The sequence below is a fragment of the Pseudophryne corroboree genome, chromosome 7, assembly GCF_028390025.1.
Source record: "Pseudophryne corroboree isolate aPseCor3 chromosome 7, aPseCor3.hap2, whole genome shotgun sequence".
Taxonomy (NCBI): Eukaryota; Metazoa; Chordata; class Amphibia; order Anura; family Myobatrachidae; genus Pseudophryne; species Pseudophryne corroboree.
Window position 1 is genome coordinate 259,387,430 of NC_086450.1, and position 13,179 is coordinate 259,400,608.

The window sequence follows — 13,179 nt, forward strand, 5'->3', positions numbered from 1 at the left end:
TATCGGGGGGAAACCCACGCATCATCACACACCTCCTTTTATTTCTCAGATTCAGGAAAACTACAGGTAGTTTTTCCCTCACCGAACATAATACCCCTTTTTGGTGGTACTCGTATTATCAGAAATGTATAAAACATTTTCCATTGTCTCAATCATGTAACGTGTGGCCCTACTGGAAATCACGGTTGTCTCTTCACCGTCGACACAGGAGTCAGTATCCGTGTCGGCGTCTGTATCTGCCATCTGAGGTAACGGGCGCTTTAGAGCCCCTGACGGCCTATGAGACGTCTGGACAGGCACAAGCTGAGTAGCCGGCTGTCTCATGTCAACCACTGTTTTTTTATACAGAGCTGACACTGTCACGTAATTTTCAACAGTACATCCACTCAGGTGTCGACCCCCTAGGTGGTGACATCACTGTTACAGACACTCTGCTCCGTCTCCACATCATTTTTCTCCTCATACATGTCGACACAAACGTACCGACACACAGCACACACACAGGGAATGCTCTGATAGAGGACAGGACCCCACTAGCCCTTTGGGGAGACAGAGGGAGAGTATGCCAGCACACACCAGAGCGCTATATATATATATATATATATATATATATATATATATATACACACACAGGGATAACCTTATATAAGTGTTTTTCCCCTTATAGCTGCTGTATGTTTTAATACTGCGCCTAATTAGTGCCCCCCTCTCTTTTTTTTAACCCTTTCTGTAGTGTAGTGACTGCAGGGAAGAGCCAGGGAGCTTCCCTCCAACTGAGCTGTGAGGGAAAATGGCGCCAGTGTGCTGAGGAGATAGGCTCCGCCCCCTTTTCGGCGGCCTTATCTCCCGTTTTTCTGTATATTCTGGCAGGGGTTAAATGCATCCATATAGCCCAGGAGCTATATGTGATGCATTTTTTGCCATGTAAGGTATTTTTATCATGTTTTATTGCGTCTCAGGGCGCCCCCCCCAGCGCCCTGCACCCTCAGTGACCGGAGTATGAAGTGTGCTGAGAGCAATGGCGCACAGCTGCAGTGCTGTGCGCTACCTTATTGAAGACAGGAACGTCTTCTGCCGCCGATTTTTCCGGACCTCTTCGCTCTTCTGGCTCTGTAAGGGGGCCGGCGGCGCGGCTCCGGGACCCATCCAGGCTGGGCCTGTGATCGTCCCTCTGGAGCTAATGTCCAGTAGCCAAGAAGCCCAATCCACTCTGCACGCAGGTGAGTTCGCTTCTTCTCCCCTTAGTCCCTCGATGCAGTGAGCCTGTTGCCAGCAGGTCTCACTGAAAATAACAAACCTAAACTAAAACTTTCACTAAGCAGCTCAGGAGAGCCCCTAGTGTGCACCCTTCTCGTCGGGCACAGAAATCTAACTGAGGCTTGGAGGAGGGTCATAGGGGGAGGAGCCAGTGCACACCAGTTAGTCCTAAAGCTTTCTTTAGATGTGCCCAGTCTCCTGCGGAGCCGCTATTCCCCATGGTCCTTACGGAGTCCCCAGCATCCACTTAGGACGTTAGAGAAAAGTGATTTACCCAATAGCTGCTTAATTATCTTATTTGCACCTAAATTTATGTGCCCCCCCTCTCTTTTTTACCCTTCTTGTATCAGGATACTGCAGGGGAGAGCCTGGGGAGCTACTTCCAGCGGAGCTGTGAAGAGTAAATGGCGCTGGTGTGCTGAGGAAGAAGGCCCCGCCCCCTCAGCGGCGGGCTTCTGTCCCGCGTTTTATGAACTTTAATGGCGGGGTTTTTTACACATATACAGTTATCAGACTTTATTATGTGTATTTTATGCCAAACAGTATTATAATTGCTGCCCAGGGCGCCCCCCCCCCCCAGTGCCCTGCACCCTACAGTGACCGGAGTGTGTGGTGTGCTGTGGGAGCAATGGCGCACAGCTGCGGTGCTGTGCGCTACCTTAATGAAGACCGGAGTCTTCAGCCGCCGATTTTATCGCTTCTCTTCTGTCTTCTGGCTCTGCAAGGGGGACGGCGGCGCGGCTCCGGGAACGGACGATCGAGGTCAGGCCCTGTGTTCGAACCCTCTGGAGCTAATGGTGTCCAGTAGCCTAAGAAGCACAAGCTAGCTGCAAGCAGGTAGGTTTGCTTCTCTCCCCTCAGTCCCACGTAGCAGTGAGTCTGTTGCCAGCAGATCTCACTGAAAATAAAAAACCTAACAAATACTTTCTTTTCTAGCAAGCTCAGGAGAGCCCACTAGGAGCACCCAGCTCTGGCCGGGCACAGAGTCTAACTGAGGTCTGGAGGAGGGGCATAGAGGGAGGAGCCAGTGCACACCAGATAGTACCTAATGTTTTTAGAGTGCCCAGTCTTCTGCAGAGCCCGTCTATTCCCCATGGTCCTTACGGAGTTCCCAGCATCCACTAGGACGTCAGAGAAACAATTTGTACATAACCCATCATGTGCCAGATCCTGAGTATAATCCCACTTTGCAGGACAAACATGTTATGAGTGTTGGTGCTACCACCAGTGACCTGCAGCGGTGGCAGCAGGGCTGACCACCACGTGTAGCCTGAGGCTGCAGTATAATGGAAAGAGTTCAGTCCTTTCACATGAACGCAGGACGGCAACAGCAGGAGTTCCACAGCAGCGGTGGTGGGGAGAGGGTGTCGGCACAGCGCCTGTAGCCCCCACAACAGTGAAAATACACACACACAGTAGTGGCAGCCTGAGCCGACCACGTCGTTCTTACTCACTGCACCTGCTGAGATCTGGAGGCAATGACGGGGCTTCTCTGTAAGCTCCGTCCTGCTCCTGCAGCCATGGCTTAGTCAGCAACTGCTGATAAGGTCTATGGCAGAACTTCTCTCATAAGTGCCAACAAGCCTTATGCTGCTATCGCAGCACACACAGTCCCGGGCCCATGTTTCTTAGTAAGCTGGAAAGGGACTGTGGAAGAAAAATAAAAAGTAAAAATATAGTCTTGGAGACTATTATTTTAATCACCAATTATTTATATAGTGCACACATATTCCGCAGTGCTGTACAGAGAATATTTGCCTATTGACAACAATCCCTGCCCCAGTGGAGCTTACAATCTATATTCCCTATCACACAAACGCACAGACACATTCACGCTAGGGTTAATTTTGTTGGGAGCCAATTAACCTACCAGTATATTTTTGGATTGTGGGAGGAAACCAGAGTACCCGGAGGAAACCCACGCAAGTACAGGGAGAATATACAAACTCCGCACAGTTAGGGCCATGGTGGGAATCGAACTCGTGACCTCAGTGCTGTGAAATAGTAATACTAACCATTACACCATCCGTACTGACTTCAGGAACGTGTCCTCCCTGGTGAAGACACAAACACTGAAGCATCTGGGGAATATGGAGGGTTACACATTTAAATGTGTCTATCACTGCTATCGCACCGTCCATATCCCAAGAGTACTCCAGTGACCCATAGTGGATGAAAAATAAACTGCATTTTGTGTCTATTTTAGGTCGGCTCTGGATTCGACCTATTCAAGTCCATTGACGTTTTTCCGACTTGTCGGAAAACACGTGGATCGGCGGATTAGCCGCGGATCCACATATTTTGTCGAATTTGCTGGCGTTTCCCACAGGTTTCTTTAGCACGTTGTCGACAATGTTGATCCGAAAACCAATTAAATACTGCCCATAGTAGCATCCTTTTGCTTTGTCAGTCATAGTCCCCATGCGAACGTAAAGTAGACAAAATTCCCATATACAGAAATGAAATGTCACAATTCCCAACACAGCAGATGAAAGTAATAAATTAAATACACGTACTTAGCCTTTCCAAGAGGTCAATATATGCAGAGGAGAGTAGCTGAGGACTGGCCTGCAACAGCCAAAGATCACATCCAGCAGAGTAGGAACTGCCATTGACCATCAAGGATTCAAAATCCTCATTGGTCTATGCCCGATGTCAAATACTTTTACCATTGATGGGTGAGAACCTAATGGTTTGTAGGGACACAGAGCATAGCTATACACGAACCCCCCATCCCTTTACCTGATTATCCAACAGGCCAATAAGTGAAACAGAGATGACCCACGTTGGGTGAAACCAGTCTTCGATAGCATAGTTTGTTACCATCGATGGCCACCTCGAGGACTGAAGAGTAGAACCACAGGTCTATATTCAGGCTGGCTGAAATATTAAGAAAAACCAGCAGCACAGGAACTATGGGGGTCGTTCCGACCCATTCGCATGCAGCGGTTTATCGCTGCGGTGCGAACAGGCCTGGAATGCGCATGTGCGGCGTCGCGTCCTAAGAAGGAAGCGGTCGCACAGCCGAACGCACAGAAAATTGACAAAAAGAAGGCGTACCTGGGCGGATCCGGACCGTTGGAGACCGTTTTCGGGGAGCGGAGAAGAAAACACAGGCGTGTCCAGCAGAACGGAGGGCGGATGTCTGACGTCAAAGCCGGCTCCAGCATTGCACAGATTGTCGCACAGGGTAAGTAGGTATAGGGCTGGTCTTCTTTTGCTTGAATTTTTTTTTAGCTTAGCAGGGCTGCACAAGCGATTGCAGCCCTGCTAAGCAAAAATACACTCCCCCATACTAGTTGATCGCAGCAGCAGCAAACAGTTGCTGGCTGCGACCAACTCGGAATGACCACCTATGTGCATGAAGTTAGTAAGATTGCCAATATAAGTCAATGTAAAGACCGTGTGTTTACTTTTACTTAAGATGTAGAATGTTTTTTCCTGTATGTTGAAATATTTGGGGGATTGTAAAAAAAAAAAAAAAAAAAAAAAATCCAGTTGTCTCCATGGATAGGATTTACTTGTTTAATGAAAGCTTCTTAGAAAACCAATGAGCTAATATTTACTTACTGCACCGCCAGAAGCAATGGCCATATCCTTCAGCTGATTCTTTCTGTTATCACCAAAACCAGGAGCTTTTACAGCAACCACTTGAAGACCAACTTTTAGCCTAAAAAAAACAAACGAAAAAAAGCTGTCAGAATTTCATTTTTTTTTAAATAAAATCAGAATATCCAAAGCCATATTTATTACGGTATACGGTCTATAGGAAAGTAGTCAATAGGTCGACCACTAATCGTTTACATGCATTATGTCAACATGGGGAAAATGTTGACGTGTTCAAAAAGTCAACATGGCAATGGCCGACTGAAGTTTTGTTTCTCTGTCATCCACCCGGGGACACTGGAGGCTGAGGACACAGTGGCTTATCGGGAGCTGGCACTTTGAGAATTCTAAGGAATGTGTTAGCTCCTCCCATTCTATGCCCCATCAGCCTTTAGTTTTTAGAAATATGCAGATGGGAGACAGGCATATCAGGCTGAGCTCCAGCCTTTTTATTTTATTACTACGATACCTGAACAAGAGGAGCCCTTCCCCACTTAGAGAAGTGGGGCCCGGGTCTTCACTTCCTGGCGCAGCAGGAAGAAACAGGCTGTCAGAGTTTAACTGAGAAGCTCTGCCATTGCCTCCAGTCAGGAGCTGAGGGGCAGGCGAGTACAGCGCTCTCATCTCCCCACTCCTCAGCGCATTCTAAACCCCACTGCAGTTAGCAATAAAAGACCTGATCAGCTCCAGCATAGTCAGTGGTGCTGCGGGTAAAAACATACCACGGTCAGCCTGTACTGAACCGTGGTTCGGATATCCTGGCCGCGGTCAACGTCGGGTACATGCGGCAGCCGCTGGTGAGGGCTATAGTCACGTTGGCGCCGATTTAATGTAGGAGTGCTGGCGTGTGAGGTCTTAGGCGGCTGACATGCTCTAATGAACGAAGCACTTATGGTGGGGAACTTAGTGAGTGGGATGGAGCTGATGTGGGTCCATAGATAACGTTTTATACTGCGGCGGGGCCATTTTAGAGCAGGCTTCTGCCTGTCCGTCACAGGCAGCGCGGGCTTCCCTCATAATGGCAGCATGTGTAATATGATTTATGCTCCTGTTTGTTTCTCCACAGCAGAGAGTTGGCACCAATTTCCAGGTATATACTGCCTAAGCACTGCTGTTGATCACTGGTCCTGTCTTTGGCTGTAGGACATAGGGGTAGAATGTATTTGCCGTTAGAGGGAGAGATTTACTAATTCTGTAAAAAATGACCCCCATCTTCCCCGTCTATATTTTTCTCAGTATCTCTTCTCTACTATTAAACAGTACACTACTCTCACACACTGATTATCTGAAGATATCGCTTACCAGTCCTAACCCCTGGACGACAGTGCTCACAAAAGCTATGTCTCCGTCAACACCTCTGTGCACTCTTCCTGCCATTAACTAATAGTGGACTAGCATACTACACATGGGGAGTAGTATACCTCTCCCTCTATCTTTCCTGCCTAGTTCTCATGAGTGGGGTGTTTCTGTAGTCCTGCCTAATCTCTCCACTGATTATCCCTTGTCTTACCTTTGCTGAAAGGTTCTTAAACATAAGGGGTGCAGGTTAATGGTGGGCTAGGGGGCCTTACTCTAGGATTAGTGGCCTCCTCTATCTTTCTGCTCACTATCTTTAAATATTGTCTGAGTGAGTGTGTGGTGTATTATAATTCTGACAGGCAGGAGAACAACCACAAAAGCTTTTTTATTTATTCCAAATGGTGTAATGGTTGGTTTGGCTGCTTCGCCGACGCAGAGATCAGTGGTTCAATTCCCAGTATGGCCCTAGCTGTGTGGGGTTTGCATATTAAATTTAACAGGCTTTGCGAGGGCAATATCAGAGTTAACAGGGTCCCCTATCGTTTTTTGCTTCTTTATATAAAAACTTAAGGATTCATCTGCATAACAGACGGAAGGCATTCTCCTACAGAGAAGGTATGACTGTATCAGAGACAGAGAAACCTCTCCACTCATTGCGCACAAGGGGCTGAACACCTCATTGGGCAGTTCGACAGATATTAAACATGGCTGATATGGTCAAGCCGGATTCTCCGGAGAACTTGTTATTGGTAAGCGATGAGTTAGCTGTATATAGCTTGGAGAAGACAAATTATCACAAATTATCCCTTTCTAATGTCGGACGGGAAATTGGGAAAATCCGACACACGTAGATTCCTGTTTCTAGATTGTAAAATAGCAACGTCCCTAAAGGATCCGTTAGACATGGTAGGCAGATGCGGATTCTAACAGGGCTGTAGAAGCCCTTTGTTTACAGGAGGGATCATTTTTGGGCCTGAATTGGACGAGTGGATTTCTCAGCACACACATTCCTTTCTTCCACTTCTTTCAAAAGTGAAAGGAGGCACCGTTTAGTCTCAGAAAAAAAGACTATGGCTTGAAGGATTCCCATCTCTTCGGGGTTCTTTCACAGTATTCTCACCATCAGAAATCCAGGGGACCTGGTTCAACAATGTTGAAGTTTGCAATCTAATTGTGGTTCCATATTGGCATGGATAGGTAAAACCCATCCTAAACCTAGAAATCCCTAAACCAATTTTTTGCTACTAACAATTCAAGAGGGAACTGAATAATTTGTTCATTGCAAACCTATAACCGAGGTGTTCCTAATATATCTAGTCTCAAGGGACGAGTATCTCCATATCCCAATATGGGAACCACATCAGGCGTTCTCTTGTTTGTACGCCAAGATCATTAACGTCATTAGGCCTATCCTCCGCACCCGAAGTGTTTGCGAAGATCATGTCAGTCATGATTACACATCTCAGTTCTTTAAGGGTCAGGATTATTCCCCTACCCAGAGTTCTGTCCGACGAACTTCTCCGGGAACATGCGTTGCCCTCATACAGCATACTAGTTCAGCAAAGTTGGATAAGCAACTTAAAAAACAAAAAAAACAAAAAAAAACACAACAACCTCATACCTTCGCAGCATCTCCAGTTTCTAGGAATGATCCGAATCACAGTTGCACAGAAGGTTTTTCCTTCCAGAAGACAAAGCTCAAGGAACACAGCTTACGGTCAGGAATGTCCTCAAGACGAAAATGGGATATTGGTACCTACTGGTAAATCTTTTTCTCGTAGTCCATAGGGGATACATGGGAAGACTTAGTATAGTGGGGGTATAGATGGGTCCATTGGAGCCGATGCACTTTAAATTTCTTACAGTGAGTGTGTGCTGGCTCCTCCACTATATGCCCCCTCTCACAGCTCAGTCTAGAAAAACTGTGCCCGAAGAAGACTGAACATACTGTATAGCGAGAGGAGGAAAAACAAAGAACAGAAGAATGACAGAATAACCTAACCATTAAAGTAATAAAACTATAAGGGATAGCAACGCTGATCCCACCTAACAGACAAAGGAGAGCAAAAGCTGATCCAACCATACGTCCATACAACTAAACATCCTGCAGGAAGAAAAAAAATGAAGCAGAGGCGGGCACCAGTATCCCATATGGACTACGAGAAAAGGATTTACTGGTAGGTACCAAAATCCCATTTTCTCTAACATCCATAGGGGATACTGGGGAAGATTTAGTACAGAGGGGATGTTCCAGAGCTCCTATCACAGGAGCGAGTGTGCTAAGATCCCTGCAAGGCTGAACGACCAAACTGAGCGTCTTCTGAAACCAGGGTATCAAATCTGTAGAACTTAAACCTGTTTGTACCCAACCAAGTAGCAGCTTGGCATAACTGTAATGCGAAACTCCATGGGCAACCGCCCAAGAGGAGCCCACCGATCAAGTAGAGTGGGACGTAACAGACAAAGGTTGCGTATCTGCACACTCACTTTGTATATTTTTAATAGTGTGAGTGTATGTGAATCATCACCATACAATCACTATATGAAACCCCTTTTAAATTATCTTGATGATATTCAAATAAAAGAAGGGGGTGCTGTCAATTACAGTAGATGTACAGTGGAGTTGGGGGAAAAAGGAAAAGAAGAAACTGTATTTATGACGCACTAGAAAGAGTTAGTCAATCCTAAAATGTAACCTTTATTAAGTATATATTTCTTCTTTTCCTTTTTCCCCCAACTCCACTGGGACGTAACAGAGCATGGAGGAGGCAAAGCTGCCGACAAATAAGCTTGTTGGAAGGTAAGCCTGATCCAACACGCAGTCGATTGCTATGAAGCCGGGCAACCAATCTTGCTTGCATCATACAAAATGGGGGGGGGGGGGGGAGAAGTATATCAGATTTCCTGAGCAGTTTGTCTGACAGATCTTCAGTGCTCGTACCACATTCAGTGATTTAGGTGTAGCTGAGGAAGCAGTAAGAACTGGAACCACAATCGGTTGGTTTATATGAAAGGCGGCGATAACCTTAGGTATAAACAGCTGTCGAGTTCTTCGCGAAACTTGAGAGGGGGCCCTGCATGACAATGCCCCTAAATAAGACTCGCCTCGCGGAAGTTAAAGCCAACAAGGTTACAGTCTTCCACAGGAGATACTTGTGGTCTACAGTTTGTAAGTATTCAAACCAAGAGGACTGTAGAAAAACTAAAACCAGGTTCAGATCCCAAGGTGCCGTGGGGGAGAGAGAATAAAAAAAAAAAAAACAACAACAACAACAACAACAACAACAACAACAACAACAACAGGTGGTTGTAAGTGAAGCACCCCCTTAAGGAATGAAGGAATGTCTGAACCTCTGGGAGTAGAGCAAGCCAGTTCTGGAAGAAAACGGACAAAGCGGATATCAACCTTTAGGGAGCAGAGGCGCAATCCCACATCCATTATTGATTGTAGGAAACGCAAGAGGCGGCCTAGTTTGAATTCTGCGGGCGGTAATGTTTTGAAGTAACAACCTTCCTAGCCTACAGCACAGTTGGGATTACTGCCCCAGGAATGCATTTTCAGGCTAAATCTCCTTTTAAACCTCCAAGCCGTTAAAAGTAGCCATCGGAAGTCTAGATAGACAAACAGGCCTTGCTGAAGATCTATGAGCGGCAGCGGCCAGGGATCCTCTAACAGGGAGATGAGATACGTGTACCAAGCTCTGCGTGGCCAGTTTGGGGCAATGAGAATCACCTGAACCCTCTCCTTTATTCGCTTTAGTATCCTCGGGATTGAAGGAAATGGAGGGAACAAGTATACGATCTGATAAGTCCAAAGCGTCGTCCGTGCGTCTACTGCCATCGCCAGTGGATCTTGCGTCCTGGAACAATAACACTGTTGCTTTCTGTTGTTCCAAGAAGCCATCAGGTCTAACTGTGGGCAACCCCAGAGATACTAACTGTTGAAAAACCTGAGGATGAAGACCCCACTCCACTGGGTGTAGGTCCGGTCTGCTCAGAAAATCCGCTTCCCAGTTACCTACTCCTGGGATGAAAATGTCCGCTGCGTTTCGTTCTGCCTAGAGAAGTATCTTGGATACCTCTCTCATGGCCCCTCTGCCCTGTATGCCACCGCCGTGGAGTTGTCTGACTGGACTTGAATGGCACGATTCTGAAGTAGATGGTAGGCCTGGTGTAGAGCATTGTAAATCGCCCTTAATTCCAGAATATTTATTAGAACAGAGGCTTCCTGTCTGGACCATCTTCCCTGAAATTGAGCCTGCTTCCCAGCCCCTGAGGCTCGCGTCTGTTAACAGGATCCAGTTGTGAGACCTGAAAGTTCGACCCTCCACTAGATGTGAGGTCTGTAACCACCACAGTAGTGAGATCCTCGTTTGCGGTGATAGGCAGATAGTCATGTGCTTGTGCAAATGTGACCCCGACCACTTGCCGAGTAGATCCAGCTGGAAGGTTCTTTCATTAAATCTTCTGTACTGAATTGCATCGTAGGAGCTCACCATTTTCCCAAGGAGGCGTATACAAAGATGATTTGAGACCCAGCGTGGTTTCAGTACTGGCCGCACCAGAGTCTGGACTGCCCTTGCCTTTTCCACAGGATGAAAAACCTTCTGAGATCTCGTATCCAGAAACCGAAGTCTCAGAGGCCTCTAGTGGAGGATTGCTTAAGCGCTAAATTTCAGTTATAAGACCATAAATTATCAACTAGGTATATAAAAAATTAAATTTCAAACCACTGTGGCTCCCATTTGCTGTTGTATAATAAAACTCTGCAGGTTTATAACACTATAGAAAAAAAATGAAAGAATTCAACTGTGCATAGGATTAACGGGTGAGAGAAATAAATACCAATGTATATAGAGAATACCACTGTGTATCAATTAAAAAGCTCACTGGTTTGTTATATAGAATAATTTTTATAATAAAGCCAAATAAAAAAATTAGACAGATACTGTGCACAGTATTATATGAATATCTATCGAGAAATCATTCAATAAATACAATGTGTCAAAATTAAGAAGAGGAAAGGCTACAAAACATGAGCTGTGCGTCTCAATTAAAAAATTGGATTTTGGTTACCTACCGGATTGGTAAATCCTTTTCTCGCAGTCAGTAGAGGCTGCTGGGGTCCACATTAGTACCATGGGGTATAGACTGGTCCACCAGGAGCCATTGGCACTTTAGGAGTTTGAGAGTGTGGGCTGGCTCCTTCCTCTATGCCCCTCCTACCAGACAGTTTAGAAACTGTGCCCGAGGAGACTGACATCTTTGAGAGAAGGATTTAACAGATAGTGGCGAGATTCATACCAGCTCACACATACAAGGCATATCAAGCTAACTAGCTTGAAAAACTCAGCAACCGCTGAAAAATACTTACCCAGTAATAACGCAATACGTATTTAACAACAAAGTTGTACTGAAGTAGATAACTGCAGGAAAACGAAGTGCTGGGCGGGTGCCCAGCATCCTCTACGGACTACGAGAAAAGGATTTACCGGTAGGTAACAAAAATCCTATTTTCTCTTACGTCCTAGAGGATGCTGGGGTCCACATTAGTACCATGGGGATGTACCAAAGCTCCCAGTACCGGAGGGAGAGCACAGAGGCTCCTGCATAACGGATTGGCCTCTGATGATCTGAAGTTCAAAGTATCGAACTTGTAAAACTTTGCAACTTGGTCTGGGTCGAACACGTTTGCAGCTCGGCAAAGTTGCACTGCCGAGACACCCCGGGCAGCCGCCCAGGAAGACCCCACCTTACGAGTAGAGTGGGCCTTAACAGATTTTGAACACGGCAGTCCTGTCGTAGAATAAGCGTGCTGGATAGTGAACATGTATCTTCAGAGCCCTTACAACATCCAAGGACTTTGATGTAATTGAGGAGTCAGTAGCCACTGGCACCACAATAGGTTGGTTGATATGAAATGCCAAAACAACCTTCGAAAGAAACTGCTGACGTGTCCGGAGCTCAGCTCTATCTTCGTGGAAGAACAGGATAAAGCCCCCAATTCGGACATGCATCTAGCAGAAGCTAAGGCCAACAACGTGACCGCCTTCCATGTAAGAAATTTGACCTCAATCTCCTGTAGAGGCTCAAACCAATCCGATTGGAGGAGCTGCAACACCACGTTAAGGTCCCAAGGCGTCATAGGCGGTACAAAGGGAGGCTGGATGTGCAGAACCCCTTTCAAGAAAGTCTTAACCTCAGGGAGAGCAGCCAATTGTTTCTGGAAGAAAATGGATAGGGTCGAAATCTGGACCTTCACCGATCACAACCTCAGGCCCATATCCACACCTGAGGTGAAAACATCCAAGTTGGAACTCCACCGTAGGAAAATTCTTGGATTCACACCAAGAGACATTTCTTCCAAATACGATGGTAACGTTTAGACATTACCCTTTTCCTAGCCTGTATAACGGTAGGAATTACCTTCTTCGGAATGCCCTTCCGAGCTAGTATCAGGCGCTCAACTTCCATGCCGCCAAACGTAGCTGCGGTAAGTCTTGATAGGCGAATGGCCCTTGCTGCAGTAGGTCCTCCCGAAGAGGAAGAGGCCTCGGTTCCTCTTGCAGTACATCCGCGTACCAAGCCCTTCTTGAACAGTCTGGAGCAATGAGGATCGCTTGAAACCTTGTTAACCTTATGAGCATTAGGATTCTTGCGATGAGTGGGAGTGGTGGAAACACGTACACTGACTGGAACACCCACGGAGACACCAGTGCGTCCACTGCCATTGCTTGTGGGGCCCTCGACCTGGAACAATAACGCTGAAGCTTCTTGTTGAGATGAGAGGCCATCACGTCGATTTGGGGTAATCCCCAAAGGTCTGTTATTTCCTTGAACACCTCCGGATGGAGACCCCACTCCCCTGGATGGGTATCGTGTCTGCTGAGGAAGTCTTCTTCCCAGTTGTCTACTCCCAGAATGAAGATGGCTGACAGCGCCAATGCGTGTTTTTCTGTTCAGAGGAGTATTCTTGTCACCTCTGACATTGCCGCTCTGCTCTTTGTTCCGCCCTGT

General features: G+C 46.6%; 1 protein-coding gene across 2 annotated transcripts in view; it reads right to left on the reverse strand.

The window, feature by feature from the left end:
* Positions 1-13,179, reverse strand: part of HSPD1 (heat shock protein family D (Hsp60) member 1) — a 451,411-nt gene that overhangs the window by 151,020 nt on the left and 287,212 nt on the right. For both annotated transcript variants that reach the window (XM_063934112.1, XM_063934111.1), the window contains exon 8: positions 4,828-4,927. In XM_063934112.1, coding sequence (XP_063790182.1) covers positions 4,828-4,927 — 100 coding nt within the window. The remainder of the gene's footprint in view (positions 1-4,827; positions 4,928-13,179) is intronic.